This window comes from Perognathus longimembris, chromosome 11, assembly GCF_023159225.1.
Source record: "Perognathus longimembris pacificus isolate PPM17 chromosome 11, ASM2315922v1, whole genome shotgun sequence".
NCBI classification, from domain to species: Eukaryota; Metazoa; Chordata; class Mammalia; order Rodentia; family Heteromyidae; genus Perognathus; species Perognathus longimembris.
This window is the reverse complement of record NC_063171.1, coordinates 69321560-69338345: the sequence shown is the minus strand read 5'-3', so window position 1 is coordinate 69338345 and position 16786 is coordinate 69321560. Positions and strand designations below refer to the sequence as shown.

Below are 16786 nucleotides of genomic sequence, written 5' to 3'. Positions count from 1 at the left end.
ATGATCACGTATTGGTGACAAAAAATAAAGAAGTGGATATTGTTCATAGAAATGCGAAAATGTACGGTAGCTGCGTTAAAACAGTTTGGCACATGTGAAACAAAAGCTAACACTTGAATTTCCATAGGATCTAGCAATTCTATTCCTACATATGCTGACACAAGTGAAAACATTCACACAGAAATGTGTGAATAGATACATGTTTAGCACCATTATGCACAACAGCAATTCAAAGGAAACAAGCCAAGTATCTAGGACAAACAGACACTCAACATGGGCAGTGTGCATCACTAAAGTGTTCAAGTCCTTCTGTATCATGTGAACTTTACTTCAATCTTTGAAAACATTGTGTTCCCATTGTGTTAGGATGAATTAGCTTCCGATTGTTACTCATATCTGACACAAATGAGATTCCTTCTCCCTCTAAAAATTATGAAACCAGTAACAAAACCAAGAGCTAATGCAGTGATGGAGAGTTTATACTTAAACCAGAAAATAGGGAAAATCTGTGGGAGAAACAGAGCCCCCATTTCTCATCTAAGAGATGGGGTCCTTTTTAGACTAAGGTTAAAAGAGACATTTTAACTAAGTAGAATTATTCATAACTTTCTTCAGGAAATGAGTAAACAGCCAGTCCACATAGCATCCTTTATGGCTAAAATGCGTGTTGCCACATCTCCTTCTGCATCCTGCCTCATGGGAGCAAAAGAGGCCACAGGTGTCTGTGTGGCTGCTTAGGTGGGGATCTTGTCTGAAACAGAGCACTGGCTAACACATGATAACTCCTGGAAGTTAAGAAGTCATGGTGCCTCCTCAGCATAGCTTACAAGTCCCTCCACATCCCAGTGCTACCTGGAGCATGGCCAGCCAGAGTCTGCATTTTTGTGTCCCAGACACCTTGTTTACTCAGCTCCTAACATAAACCCAGTGACCATCTTTTCATACCAGGTCCTTGTCACCTTCTCCTTGATGCCTCCTCAGATGACTGGGATTACAGTGCTCAGTGTCCCTGACCTACAGTGATGCCAACTTCAGAATGGTTTCTGATGGTTGTCATCTCTCAATAAATGGAAATCAGGGCTGGGGATATGGCCTAGTGGCAAGAGTGCCTGCCTCATATACATGAGGCCCTGGGTTCGATTCCCCAGCACCACATATACAGAAAATGGCCAGAAGTGGCGCTGTGGCTCAAGTGGCAGAGTGCTAGCCTTGAGCAAAAAGAAGCCAGGGACAGTGCTCAGGCCCTGAGTCCAAGCCCCAGGACTGGCAAAAAAAAATAAAAAATAAAAATAAATGGAAATCAGTGTTCTCTCAGCACCAAAAATGGGCAAGTGTCCTGCTCAAAAAAATAAAAACCTCACACCAACCCGCTATGTGTGTTTAATCTCACCTGTAGAAGGGAAGATGAAGTCCAGGTGAAGTGACCCCTGATCCTATAATTGCATAGCCTCTTAGTGCTTCACACTCAGATTCCCACCCAGGGTAAGAACCCCAAGAACTACTCAGGGCATCATCTAACAGTCCCATGAACATAAGCCCAGGCCACACGGGGTGGGTGGGGGCACTCCAGATCTGGGGGGATCACGTGTGTCTGGCCCTGAAGTGGCACAGATTCTATGTGAAGCATCGGGAGCCTCACTAGCCAGAGCCTCCCAGAGGCTGGGTCCTGGAAGTGGATCCACACTGGTGTTTTACACTTGGTTACACATGAGGATGCCTGCTCCTCTCTTCTGCCCATACCTCTCGGACTCCAGATGCTACAGACCTATTCTGGGCATGCCTTGCTCCCACTGACCAAGATCTGGCCATTGAGGTTCACCAGGAAACTGTCGTCTCTGCAGATCACAAGAGCAATGCCTACCTCAGCTAGGAAAGGCTTTGGCCTTAGGGAGCCTGTAGCTGCAACTACTTTCTGCCCAGGTCACAGGGAAACTTGAAGCCCCAAGGAGGTATCCCAATGTCTCAGTGCCCAGAGACAGACTAGGCTCTGTCTGATCCTGCTCCAAACTTTAGTGTCCCCAGCACTCACTGAACTATCACTGTATCATCCAAAGTCCAGTACTCAGGGTGAGCAGGGATCTGCCTAGGGAATGAGAGGTAGGAACCACCAGCAGTGGCATTGTAATGGGTGTGCCCCCTAAATTCATATGTGTAAGTTTTGCAGTACCTATGAGTGTGACCATATACAGAGATGGGCTGTTGGCAAGTGTTGTTAGGGTCATCCCTAAGTCACTTTTTTTGTGCTTTCTTGTGTACAGTGTCTTCTGTTCCCTCACTTCCACTCTAAACCACTATTATTGTGCCCCTTAAAAGGTGGAAACTGGTGCTGGGAGTATGGCCTAGTGGCAGGAGTGTTTGCCTCATATACATGAAGCCCTGAGTTCGATTCCTCAGCACCACATATATAGAAAATGGCAAGAACTGACATTGTGGATCAAGTGGCAGAGTGCTAGCCTTGAGCAAAAAGAAGCCAGGGACAGTGCTCAGACTCTGAGTTCAAGGCATAAGACTGGAGAAAAAAAAAAAAAAGGTGGAAACTTAGTCACAGAAATGCACACAGGGGAGTTACTCTACAAACTACGCTATTCCCTCACAGGTTTAGAAACCAGGACAAGACCTGGAACACATCATGTCCTTGCACCTCTCAAGGGAATGTGGCCTATAATACACCTTGCTTTCATTGTTGGACTTTGTTCCACCTGTTGGACTTCAGAGCTGTGAAAGAAGATCTCCATAGCTCCCAGTGTGCAGTGCCTTGTCATAGCAACCCTAGGGAAATAACACATAAATGTTCTGTTCTGTTTACACTCTCTCCAGACCATGGGTGCCTCCCTCAAGGTCACCCAATACGGTTTTATAGGAAGCAGGGCCCTTCACAGGCCATGGCTACTGCCGGGGAGTCGTTTCAGTCTGTTTGCCATCCCTGGCCTCAGTTCTCAATCTCAGGGGCAGTGGGAAAATTAGGACAAGAGGTATACCTTTCTGAATCTGGCGAGCCTCTACTCTGATGATGCTGTGTCAGCAGGACCAGAGCTGGGTCATCTATACTTTGGAAGAGCCAAGACATCCCTTGTAAACTCAGTTGGGAATGTGACTCAGGAAGATGCATGAAGAGGCTGTTCCACCTGGTCATGGCATCTCACCAGTGTCCACAGAGCCCTGGTTGGTCCTTTAAAGGGGGAAGCACAGAACAGGATGTGTATCCACACCCTTCTGAGAGAGCCCTGGGGCAAAACCTTAAGGGGAAAAGGGAGCAAAGAGGCTGGGTGTCAGGATGTTAGGGGTAGGGACCCTTCCCCACAGAACTGAGGATTGATGAAGGGCTCCTACTCCATCAACATAAGGACTTCTGTACAGTGTGCAAGTGACCTTCTCAGGAGACCAAGGCCCACCAACATTCAGCAACAGGGGCATTAATTCACTTTCCTCAATGTGGACATGAAGCAGCTGGACAGGTCAGAGAGAACCTGCTGCCTGCCCAGAATGGAAGAGAGCAAATGCGCTTTGAGTCCCCAAGCAGTCTCTGACTGTGGCCAGCTTCCTCACAGTAGCCCTTTGCTGGATGTCTAGGCTCTGCTGGATATAGGAAAGACCACAGGCCTGTATTGGCCTGGGCTTCTCCATGTGGAACACAGACAGATGGAACTCACCACAGCAGCCTAAAATGCAGTAGTCACTGCTGCCTCCCTCTGACTCTGGAGGAGCCAGCCTGGTAGGAGAAAGGATCCAGTCCTCCTGTGGCAGGCAAACAGAGAGCTTCCCACCTTCCCTGCCTCCTCCCCACCCCCACCCCTGCCCTGCCAATAGCTGCCCTATGCTGCCAACACATCCTCGGAGCTCAGGAACCCATGGGTGGGCAGCCCCAGTGCCTTCCTCCTTATCCAGGCCGGAGGACTGCCAGGATTGCACTCACTATAGGTAAGCAGTGTGATGGCCTCCCAGGTTCCTGGCCAGGTGTCCCGGCTAGGCTGTAGAGAGGCTCTATTGGCCCCTACCCAAGCCTGAAGCAGATGACAGGGTGAAGGTAAGGATTCATGCATGCTGGGACCCACTCTGACGACAGCAGCCTGCTCTTCTCTAGGAAGCTCTTTTCATGTCCAAATCCACTGATGAAGTGTCACCAATACCCACAAGACTCTATATCCCTCACAAGATGTCAACCTGGTCTCGGTCCAGGAAAACACAGAAGAAATTGTTAAAATAAAGTTGGTACTAGGTCAGCCTCACGGCAATATTCTGCTTATGTAAACGGCTTGCTTAACCCATTTGTGACATGCTCTACCCCATGCATTAACCCCCTGCATCACTGCTATGTGGCCCCCTGCTGTTAGTTCCTGATATCAAGGCCAGTTTATGTTATCAAAGCCAAAACAGATAACTGAAAGGGTAGACAGACAATAGAAATAGGACAAGACTTGCTTGCTAAATGCCATCCAATCAAATATCTGACAAGTTGGAAATACCATGCCCCTGTAGTAATCACAATAAAAACCCTGCTTATCTGAGGGTTGGGGCTCTCAATCCAGATCTGCTGTGTTGGTGGTTGAGAGTCCAGGCTCGGGCTTGCAATAAAGACTTGTGTTTGCATTGGAATAAGCTCCTTGGAGGTCTTTGGGGATGCGAAATCTGGGCATAACACCACAAAAAAGGAAACTGGTCCCTTGGGGTACCAGCAACTCCACCAAATGTTCTCCACAGACCGAACCCTCCATCACTATACTGCTCCTGAGAGGTGAACCATACAGAGAGAACCAGACCACCCAAGGGTCTGGGTCACCCTGGCAGGTGCCATATTACCATAGGGAAGAGTACAGGGCCTTTAAACAGGATGACACAGTCCAGGGGAAACCACAACCTATCCTCACAGCTTCATCCTCACCTATCTAGGTTCTTCAGAGGTATTTTGAGAGTACAGATGGGCTTTGTTCAAAGCTAGGACCCTAGACTTAAGCTTTAAATTGTATGCTTACACAAAAATAGGCCTTCCAGTGAGAGGAAATGGACTTTTTTGCATAATAAGTAAGAGACACAAGATGAAGACAAATACAGGATGAAGACAAACTCTGAGACACCAGAAAGAAGGGCATGGAAAAGAGCAGGGCTAGTAAAGCAAGACACTGGGGAGGAGCTTGAGGCTACTCACAGTCTCTAATCCCTACCCTATCTCCTACCCCAAACCAAAACACATGTCCTAAACATAACCATAAACCTACACTCACATGTACCCTAACTATAATACAGCTTCAATCCAACCCTAACCCTACTCCTACCCCATACCCTAACATGTATCTCCATCATGCACACTAACTCTAGCCAGTACTCACACCCTAGCGTGCTGCAACCCAACCCCACACCTTAAGCTACTCACCAACCTTATGCCTCACCCTAAGCCATTCACTAATCAAAATCCATGCAATTGTGTACCTAACACATTCATATTGAACACACTGCCTAACTCTCACCCTAGCCCCTTCCTTAACATGTTCTTAATCCTTACCTGTTCCATAAGTTGTTTTGTAAACCACTCCATAACACATCTCATAACTCAAACTCATTCCACAAAGTTAATTCTCACCCATTCCCTAACCCTCAACCCTTCCTAAACTCTGATCCTAAAATTTTCCCTAACAGGCTCTCCAACCTCATCCTTTGTCTACCACATTCCCTAACCCTAAGCCTGACCCATTCCTCAAGCATCATTTACTATCTGTCTGTAATAGTGATCCTAACCCTAACTTAGTCCCTAACACTCACCTGCTCTGTAAGGTTAATGGAAAACCCAACACCTGCCTAATCTATTTCCAAACCATAACTACATCTTTATGCTAAGGCACACTCTGAGTAGCCCTACTACCACCAGTCCTTAGTGACATCAACAACCGACCCCTAACCCCAGTCATACTGTTTGATATGTGTAAATTATCTGAGAAGCCACATACTGAAGGACCGAATCTTGGAGTGTTTATCAGAGCATTAGCAGTCTGCAGGCAGCCAGCTGTTAAAAAGGCCTGCAGTCCACACAGACCCTCAACAATGTCAGGAAACAGGCCAGAGAGGGAAGAAAGAACAAAAACCAGACCAGCAAACCAGTTCTCTCTCCCAGCTTTGAGGACTGGGTTAGGGTTGCTGTGTTGGGCACAGTTATTGTGTGGGTTTGGTTAATGAAAAGTTTCAAGTAAGGCATAGGCTTCCTGAGTGGCTTAGGGTATGGATTAGGGTTTGGCTACCCTAATCAAATTTTAATGCTACCATTAACACCGAGCCCTACCCCTGAAGCGTACCCCAAATATCACCTATCTTGACAAAGGTCATTTTCAACAGCATGTGGTTCTGGGCAGCGTGTTGACTCACCAAAAGCAGATGTCCAGTTCACCCCCTTTCCCTCTCATTCTCCATCTTCCGAGCACACTGAGGACCGGGAGTCCTTCGGGCGCCTCGGGACCCCCCCGACAGGCCAGGGCCGCCTGCTGTCCGGCAGAAGGGAGAGGAGCTGCGGCTGGCGCTGGAGGCGGAGGAGCGCGGCTCGGGCAGCCCGGCCCAGGGCTCGGCTCCGGGAGAGCCGGGCGGGTGGAGGAGGCGCGCGCACCTGCCGGCCCCGGGTGGGGAGGGGCAGTGCCCGGCGCCCGGAGGCCTCCGGTCCCGGGGCGGTGCGCGCCCTCGCCCCGGCGCCGCCCGTCCCCGAGCGGGGTCGGCACCGTCCGCTCCCGCGTCTGCCCGACTCTCAGGCGGCCGTTTCGGGTGGGTCTGGGCCAGCACCCCGAGCCTGCGCCCCGGAACCGGGAGGACGCGGACTCGGTGCGGCGCGCGCCGTCCCACAGGTCCGGGCCGACGGCTCCGGACGCGCGGCCGCCGGGAGCCGGAAGCGGGGGCTGGAAGCGCGGCGAGGGGAGGGCAGATCTCCCCGGGTCCGGGTGGCGATGGGGGCGGGGGGGGGGTCGCCCCTTCCAGACCCGGGTCCCCGCGCCCCGCCCGGCGCCCGGCGGCGCCCGCAGTGCAAATGCGGGTCCTAAAGAAGAAACCAGGCGGGCAAGGCTGCCCGGTGAACACCCGTGGACTCCGCGGGAGAAGCCGCGGCGGCTCCGTGTGGACTTCCCACCTGGAGCTCAGAGCCCCGGATAAACTGCTCCAAGTTCACTCCAGCGCCCCAGACAGGAACCGCCCGAAAGTTCCAGATCCCGCTAAGGAGGCTGAGAACCTCCGCCTTCCGACAGGCGCATTCCTTACCTGATGGCTGCTGGGTGTGGAGCAGGAGCGGGAACGGAGGACGCCGCGCGGTCTCGGGCAGGAGAGCAGAGCTCCTTCCGCTGACCCGTGAGCTCACCCGCGCCCAAGCTCACGGCGGGTGGGGCGGGCTGGAGCCCCCGGAGGAGGCTTTGTGTTGGGCGGGTTGGGGAGGTGGGGCCCGGATGTGACCTCCGGGGCGGAGGAGGTAACCGCCCCCAGGGGTGCGGGTCACCTAGGTAACCAGGCGGAGACAGTCAGGTGGGGAAGCCTGTAGCCCTCCGGGGGGAGGACCTTACAACAGTGAACTGCGTATTGATTACCCCATTGTACCTTTGTCCTACCTTTTATGAAAAACAGGTGAAAACAAATATTAATACCCGTGGTGAAGAAGATGGGTTTGTTATAGAGAAAGAAATAAGAATCCCCATGGAGAGCAAAGTCTCTTTCCATGATCAGTGCAAGCTGAGAAAGCGTCAGTCAGGCATTGCTCTTCCAACTATAGGAAGGCTTGGCCTTCAGAAGACATTTCTAGTTTAGAAACATCCACAGCGTCTCTCCATGCTGCTCAGTACATTTGGGGTGAGAAATCTTAGGGGGAGGTGTGCGTGTTAGTTCTCCAACTGTTAATGGTTTCAAATGATCTTTTCAAGTCCAGAAAACCATCTGAGCTGTAGAAATCCTATTTCATTGGTAATGTGTATAACAAGGAAAAACAATTAGGTTACTTCTGTTTAAGAGCTGTCAGCTGAACCTTGCCATTTTCTACAGTTGTTTTTGTTTTGTTTCGTTTTACAGTTGTTTACCCAACTCCATACCCTTCAAGACAGCTGCTACCACATAAAATAACATATCACCAGGCACACAACTACATTCCCAAGGACAATCCCCTTGCATTGAGAGATTCTGTTTCAGGAAAATTCCAAGAAGCAGTACTAGAAATTCATTCACAAAACAATTGTGGTAAAGCTGGAAAGGATCTTTCCTTTCAATTATTAAGACCCTGATGCAGCAATTTATTCATATTTTTCATTTTTTACATGCCCAGTGCCAAAAATATTCCAACTGGGTGAACAGTACAAGGTCTCAGAACCAAAACACAAACCTATCTGAATAAACCAGAGCAAGAGAATGCTTACACTGAGAGGATTCTTAGTATTACAATGAAAAGCTTCAAATAACTGTTCCCGTATACTATATGCACCAATGGAAACTGTATTTTCATTGTTATTATAAAAATGATGTGTAGAGGGGTTACATTTGCATAAGTCAGGTAAAGAGTACATTAACTGATTTCTTTTTAACAGTACACACAAATCTTTTTGTTGGGGCATTGCATTGTTTTGCATTACTGACAAGGCTAGCACTCTACCACTTGAGTTGCAGCTCCCTCCCTACATTTTAGGTGATTAATTGGAGCTAAGATTCTCATTGGCTTTCCTGCTGGGGCTGGCTTTGAACCACAATCCTCAGATCCCAGTCTCCTGAGTAGCTAGGATTAAAGGCCCCTCCTCAGGGCACCAACTCTGTCATGGCTTACTTTTAAAATTATTTTCCAAAACTTTCATGCTTTCCTTGTAAAACATGCCGTGTAAAGTTATCCACAAATTTTTGGCAATTGCATTAAAGAGACCAGTGGCCTTGGACTATAGAAAATTAATAGAAAAAATGAGAATTCTATTTAATGTTTATGTTTTTAAAGGGTAACTTTTCTGGATATCCATTCTTAATTACTTAATATTTATTCTTTGTTGCAAATATGTTTTTAACTTTGTAAAGCATCAAATTTCTGTACTTTTGAAAGAGATCATTCAGTCAAAATGAGCTTGATGTACAGTTAGAAATATTTCTGTACATACATTTTAACTTTAAAATGTTAATACTAAGATGACACTTTATCAGCAAAAGCAAAAAAAATAGGCAAAGATTTGATGAGGTCTGTTTCAGGCCAAAATTTCCATATTGCATTTCTAAGTTACTTTTTCTTAAATAAATTAACACTTCTGTGTCATTTTAATTATAAAAAGTAATCATAGCAAAAATATCTTAAAACCTGATACATGCAGTTACTGCAATGTCACCCTTCCCTCTGAATCTTGTTTATGTAGTACATGACTCTTATGACTCAGAAACATTTTTAACTTCTGTACATTTTCCTGTTCTTTTTTATATGATAATACATATCTCGCATAGTAGGAGTTCCAGTGTTTGATGACATAGTGTTAGGCCAAGTCGCGAGAAGACCACCAAGAAGGCCACCGAGACTCAGACGTTCCGAAATGCAAAAGCAAGGCAGGGCTTTATTCAGGCAAGCTGCAACTCGGGCCCCATCCTACCCACCGACACAGCGGAGGTTAGGAAGAAGCCCCAAGCTGCAATTGCACAGGGCTTATAAAGGCAAAAAACAAAGTTACAGCCATCAGGTGTTCAAGCAAGACAAAAAAAACAAAGTTACAGCAATCAGGTGTTCAAGCAAGCAAGAATAGGACACGGGTACAAATCTGATTGGCTCAGGGCTTGAGGCATTTGGGGGACAGTTAGAGTTCTTGACCGGCTAGGCCCTAATAAGCTTGTCCTGGGTTTGCTCACAGGGCCTGCTTATCTCAGGCTCATGTGGTAAGTGGGGCCTGACTTCAAAATGGCTTTAGTCTGGCTCTTCATTTTCCCACTTTTCTCTTTGGTACCTTGGAAGCCAATCATGGCTCGCTTCTGTCCATTTCAATGGCTTGCATGTCTAGGGGATGATATAGAGATAAGGCATGGGCCAATAGGGCCCAAAGTAGTAACCAAAAACAACTCTGGTCCCTTGGTTTTTTGTTTTGTTTTGTTTTGTTTTTTGAAATTGACACAATTCTCTATTTTGTAGCTATTTCTTAGGATATTAAAACAAAATGTTTCTTTTTTTCAAATTTTTATTATCAAACTGATGTACAGAAAGGTTACAGTTTCATACGTTAGGCACTGGATACATTTCTTGTACAGTTTGTTACCTTGTCCATCATAGCCCCCTCTCTCCTCCCCCTTTCCCTTCCCCCCCCCCTTGAGGTGTTCAGTTCACTTACACCAAACAGTTTTGCAAGTATTTCTTTTGTAGTTGTTTGTCTTTTTTTACCCTGTGTCTCTCAAATTTGGTATTCCCTTTCAATTTCCTACTTCCAATACCAGTATACACGGTTTCCAATATACTCAGATAAGATTACAGAGATAGTGTAGGTACAACCACAGGAAGGTGATGGTCCCTTGGTTTTAAAGGGGGCTGATCAGTGAAAATCATCCATCTTCTGTAGCTTCTTCAGGCTGACTGAGGGACATTGACCTTACCTAGCCAGGAACCTATAACATTAGTCTACTTTACCAAGGGACTGCAGGATTACTTCAACCTGGAAATTAACTTTCAGCTATACAGACTTTTTTTTGAGCTACAGCAGTGTAACCTTTTACCATTAGCTGTATAGGGTTTAGGGTCCAAATGTCAGCAACAAAATAATACATAGAATGGTAAACTTCTCAGCTGTGCTCTAAGGGTCGGGTGGCTATATCCGTATTCCTGAGCAAGCCCAAAACTACTAATGCCTTCTTGCTTTCATGGGACTTTACAGGACTCCTGCTCATTCAGGTTTGGGTTCGAGTGATCTGGCATATCCCAGTTGCCTGTGGCCAGATCACATAAGTCTACTACTAAGTCTGGCCACCAGGTTCCTAAGGGGGCTTCCTTAGTTGCTAAAATAAGGGGGTGACCCCAATTTGGAGTGAGCTGCCAAAATAACATCAACATTAGCCAGGGTAGCAAGGAAAGAAGGCAAAAAAAATCATAACAATGTTCAGTCTAACTTTCTTTTCTTGAGGCGAAGGCGAAGCAGCGGAGTCGGGTGCTTGGAGATCTCCCATGTTCCACCACGGTGGTTTTCGTCCAGGGCAAAGGGGTCAGCTGGCCTGGCGTGGGAGCAATGGACCCAAGTGGCGATACCGTCTACCTTGAGGACAGTGGGAGTAGTCAGTAGCACCACGTAGGGTCTCTTCCACCGTGGTTCTAAGGATTTGGGGTTATGCCTCCGGACGAATACCCAGTCCCCTGGTCTGAATAAAAGGGGGGTAGGGAAAGAAGCAGAATCATATAATGCCTTAAGTTGGGGCCACATACTCTTGTGCGTGAGCTGCAAATAGTCAAGTTTACACAAAAATTCAGTATCATCCAAATCAGCAAGCAATTCAGTCTGAAGGCTAAGGATAATGGTTGGGAGGTACCTGTACATTATTTCAAAAGGAGTAAAGCCAAGCAGATAGGGAGAATTTCTTACTCTAAGCAGAGCAAAAGGAAGGAGTGACACCCAGACTGCACCAGTCTCTAAGGCCGATTTACTTAAGGTCTCTTTTAGAGTCCGATTCATTCTCTCTACCTGTCCTGAACTCTGGGGTCTATAAGCACAATGCAATTTCCAATCCGTCCCCAGTGCAGTGGCTATTCCCTGACTTACTTTTGAGACGAAGGCCAATCCATTGTCCGACCCAGTGGTGGATGGGAAGCCATACCTGGGTAGGATTTCTTCCAGGATCTTCTTAGCCACTGCATTCGCGGTCGCATGCTTTGTTGGATAAGCTTCAAACCATCCTAAAAAGGTGTCTACAAAAACTAGCAAATATTTGTATCCAAATTTTCCAGGTTTAATTTCTGTGAAATCTACTTCCCAATACATGCCTGGCCTATACCCACGGAGGCGAGCTCCTTTAGTAACTGGTTGATTGGGGGCATTGGTGAGCTGACAGGCCTTGCAATTTTTAACAATATCTTCAAAAAGTTGATCTCCTTGTCTAATTTTCACTTTGGAGTGTCGGAGCAAGTCCTGCATTCTTCGGATTCCCATGTGAGAAGCTCAGTGGATTCTCTTAAGGATCCCCTTACCCAGCCCTTGTGGCAAGATAAGTTTCCCTTCACAAGTTTTCCACCAGTCATTGTTTCCTTCTCTGTCCGGGGGTTTGTGGGCCATGGGAATTTTCTTTATCCTCTCCAAGTCTTCTTGGGAATACTGGGGCACAGGAGGCAAAGCTCGTGGCCCGGGGTCTACTAGAGTCAATACTTCTGCTCTGGGCTGGAGGGCTGCTTCCTTGGCTGCCTGGTTGGCCAGATTATTCCCTCTAGTCACCAAATCAACTCCCTTTTGATGACCCGGACAGTGCATAATGGCAATCTTTGCTGGTTCCCATAGGGCCCGGATGAGGCTTAAAATCTCCTGCTTGTTTCTAATGGCCTTTCCTTCAGCTGTCAGTAGCTCCCTCTCTTGGTAGATGGCTCCATGGACCTGTACAGTGGCAAAAGCGCATCGGCTGTCCGTATAAATATTTAGTCTCTTTCCTTTTCCCATCTGTAAGGCTTTTGTTAGTGCCACTAGTTCTGCTCTTTGTGCAGAAGTTCCCTGGGGGAGTGCCTCCACCCATACTATCTCAGTGTCCATAGTAACCACCGCACCTACATACCTTTTTCCATCCCGAATGACACTGCTGCCATCCGTGAACCAGGTGTGCTTGGCATGTGATAGCGGCGAATCCAGCAAGTATGGCCAGAGGCTATGTGCTTGGGCCAGGATCTGCTCACAATCATGCAGGGGCACTTCCAGATCCGGATCCGGCAGCAGAGTTGCTGGGTTTAATGCTGTTGGTACACAGAAGCTGACACGTGCCGGGTTAAGTAACAAGGTCTGGTAATGGACCATGCGGGCATTGCTCATCCACCAGTCGGGTGGTTGTTTTAGCACCCCCTCTAGAGCGTGGCCAAAGTCAGGTTCTGTCCCAGAGTCAACTTATCTGCATCTTTTACCAAGAGGGCCACTGCAGCTATTATTCTTAAGCATGGAGGCGACCCAGCAGCGACAGGATCCAATTTCTTTGACAAGTAGGCGACTGGCCATCTCCAAGGTCCAATTGGTTGGGTGAGCACCCCTTATGTATTCCTTTATTTTCAGCCACGAACAATGTGAATGGTTTATTCATATAGGGTAGGCCTAAGGCAGGGGCTTCCAGAAGGCTTTTCTTGATTGCCTCAAAGGCTTTTTGCATCTGCTCAGTCCAATGAAATTCTGAGAGGTTTTTTGTGGCTTCATATAGAGGCTTGACCATCTCAGCGAACCCAGGTATCCACAGCCGGCAAAAGCCTGCTGTTCCCAGGAACTGTCTGACTTGTCTGGCTGACAGGCACAGGGCTTTCAGCACAGTCTCTTTACGTGCATCCAACAGCCAACGCTTGCCCTCTTTTAATATGAAGCCCAGATAGGTGACTTCAGGTTTACAAATTTGTGCCTTTTAACATTCTAGTTTTTTTTTTTTTTTTTTTTTTGGCCAGTCCTGGGCCTTGGACTCAGGGCCTGAGCACTGTCCCTGGCTTCTTCCCGCTCAAGGCTAGCACTCTGCCACTTGAGCCACAGCGCCGCTTCTGGCCGTTTTCTGCATATGTGGTGCTGGGGAATTGAACCTAGGGCCTCGTGTATCCGAGGCAGGCACTCTTGCGGCTAGGCTATATCCCCAGCCCAACATTCTAGTTTGTAAAAGATTTTTCCTGACTGGCTGGGGAACTGATTTCTGATGACTTAAAAAAAATGCCTACATTACCTTTGCAGGCCTTTAACAGATCTCAGTAAGGACACAATCTCAGGTCTACAAGCTTTCTTTCCTGAACAGATGTATTGTAATGCCCAGATTTCAAGGCCCCCAAAGACAACCATCAGAGTCCAGAGTCAAAGCCAAACCACAAGGGTCGTTTATTACGAGTTCAAACCCGGACCCCCTGTGCACTCATTGCCAGTGACGCTTGTTGGGGTTCACCCTTGGCCTTGAGGGGGATGGGCATTGGAGAGCGCGCCCGAGACACTGCCCTTCCCCCAGCCCTGAGGAATGCGGAAGCAGGCCACATTTTTCTGGGTCAGGAACCAGAAGAACTGGCTTTGCGAACAGCCCCCCAAACTTTCTTGCCAGCCCATGTGCCCCCCAGTCTCGCGGGTTTTCACCCCTGGTGTGGCGCTTTCCAAGTGACGTTAGCTCATGAGGGGGTCCTATGGCAAGCTCGCCAGCCTATCAGCGCTCTGGCCAATCACCCTTCTCTCGTCCCTTCCTACCATTAGCCTTTGCCCTGGCCTAATAAATCAGATTGCTCACGAAGCATCTCCGAGATCCGCGCACGCCTGGCTTTCTTCATGGGTAAGGAGGTGGGTAAAGCGATCTCGTACAGCCCCATGCACCTGAGGTCTTTCCTGAGCCCCCCACTCCACCCTGGCCTTACCTGCGGGTCGGGTGTCCAGGGGAGAGGGTGAGAATGGGAGCTGTTAGAGCAGAGCAGAGCCTATATCCCCACACCAGGGGAGGCGACCCGAGCCCAGCAGACGCTGAGAGGCCACGAGCACAATTCCAGCACAGCTTTTATAGACAAGTACAGGGAAGTTGGGGAAGACCCCTGGTTACAAGTACATGATGGGTTGACATTTGCCCTAGTTTACTGGTCACCTCAGGATTGACCTGAGTTTTCCCACCGATCATATGGGCCAGACGGCCTTAACCTTGAGGTATAGATTCGGGTGGGCCTCCAGAAGTGGTCATGTAGCCACATTCCTGGAGCCAGATGGTTCTTGTCTCTTGTGCCCAGATCCGGGCCGGGGTCTGAGACCGGGCACTTAGTCATGTCCAACCTTGAGTGGGCTCCGGGCATGGACAATTAATCACATCCCGGGCCAGATGGCCATTATCTTCAGTGCCTAGATTTGGGTAGTATAGAGTTCACAGAGGGGTGGGGGGGGGGGGCATGTGGTTACAGAGTAGCTATAGGAAGACTGCTGGTATTTTTCCACTTCCCCATGGGTTAGCAAGCAAAGGTACAGAAGCAAAATAGCTGTTAGGGGCATAATGGTCACAATTTTATTCTCTACGCTCTTCATTCACCCCTTTCAATTGAACCTTTAAGAGCCAATCTTGGATCTTACATACTCGAGTCTCTAATTTCAGGGTCAATGGGTTAGTATTGGGCTCTAAGAACCATGAGTTAATCCTATCCTTAACAAAAAGCAGTTAACTTATTAATAATACAGGGTCCTATAATCAGGACAATCACAAACAAGGGTCTGGTCACAACTGAAAGTAAAGTGCTGTTGCCAGGGGGAATAATTTTCTCTTCCTTTTTTACAGTGGGGCCATGATCTCATGACTCAAGTAGGAGTAATAATAGTGGCCAGGGGAGTTACAATAGCTCATCCCCAAGTCACCAGACCACCCATAGGTAGGGTTTATGGGTGTCTAGGCTCTCTCCCTAGCTATGGAAGCACCAACCATATATATCAGGCCTAGCAAGGTAAAGTTAGCCAAGTCCAACTTTTGGTACACAGCCTCTGTTGTGCCACCAGGGTAGAATGTTCTCTCTCACTGCGAATGAGTCCACAGGCTCCAGTCATCCAGGTTTCCTTGTCGGTGGCGCTTTACTCAGTTGGTAGCGGGTGTGGCTCAGGAGGAGGTCCAGTCTCATAAAGGGACCTTAGCTTGGGCAAGATCTCTTGGTGGACCTGCTATAGGGCTCTGAGCGGGGATAAAAGCTCATAACAAGGGCTGGGGATATGGCCTAGTGGTGAGAGAGCTTGCCTTGTATACATGAGGCCCCGGGTTCAGTTCCCCAGCACCACATATACAGAAAATGGCTAGAAGTGGCGCTGTGGCTCAAGTGGCAGAGTGCTAGCCTTGAGCAAAAAGGAAGCCAGGGACAGTGCTCAGGCCCTGAGTCCAAGGCCCAGGACTGGCCCAAAAAAAAAAAAAGCTCATAACAAATGTGATTGCAAGTTAGGAATTATGGGAGGGGATCCCAAATCTGATCCTAAGGCTACATATGAGCAAATCCAGGCTTTACATACAAAACCATCTTAGCAAGGGAATCAAGTAGTTAAAGATACATGAGATCTTTCTGGTTAACATTTAGATGACATCACCCAAGTCCCTTAGCCCTGCAGATGCAGGTACAGACAAACATAGTTTCACACCGAAGTCCCAATTCTGACCCTATTGATATTATAGCCAATTTGATTACATACCAACTTTACTCATATGCTCTAATTTTAAGACATACTGATACCATTTGTTACATACTTAAACTTTCTAGGGATTGTCTTTTTTACTTTTAACATACCAAAACCATTAATCTAAAGGAAACATTTTTGTTTTCCGAATTTTTTCTCTAGCTGGGAATATGGCCTAGTGGGTAGAGTGCTCGCATCATATACAGGAAGCCATGGGTTTGATTCCTCAGCACCACATATACAGAAAACGGCCAGAAATGGTGCTGTGGCTCAAGTGGCAGAGTGCTAGCCTTGAGCAAAAAGAAGCCAGGGACAGTGCTCAGGCCCTGAGTTCAAGGCCCAGGACTGGCCAAAAAAAACCCAGGTTCCTGGCCAGGTGTCCCTGCCAGGCTGTATAGAGGCTCTATTGGCCCCTGCCCAGGCCTGAAGCAGATGACAGGGTGCAGGTAAGGATTGGGGCTGCATGCTGGGACCCACTCTGACAACAGCAGCCTGCTCTTCTCTAGGAAGCTCTTTTCATGTCCAAA

At 48.0% G+C, this 16786-nt stretch overlaps 1 protein-coding gene across 1 annotated transcript in view; it reads right to left on the bottom strand.

The window, feature by feature from the left end:
* Positions 1 to 3129: 3129 nt before the first annotated feature.
* Nvl (nuclear VCP like) overlaps positions 3130 to 16786 on the bottom strand; it is a 72004-nt gene continuing 58347 nt past the window's right edge. Inside the window, exons 20-21 of the mRNA XM_048358267.1 lie at positions 7225 to 7456; positions 3130 to 3169 (exon numbers count right to left, since the gene is read on the bottom strand). Coding sequence (XP_048214224.1) covers positions 3130 to 3169; positions 7225 to 7456 — 272 coding nt within the window. The remainder of the gene's footprint in view (positions 3170 to 7224; positions 7457 to 16786) is intronic.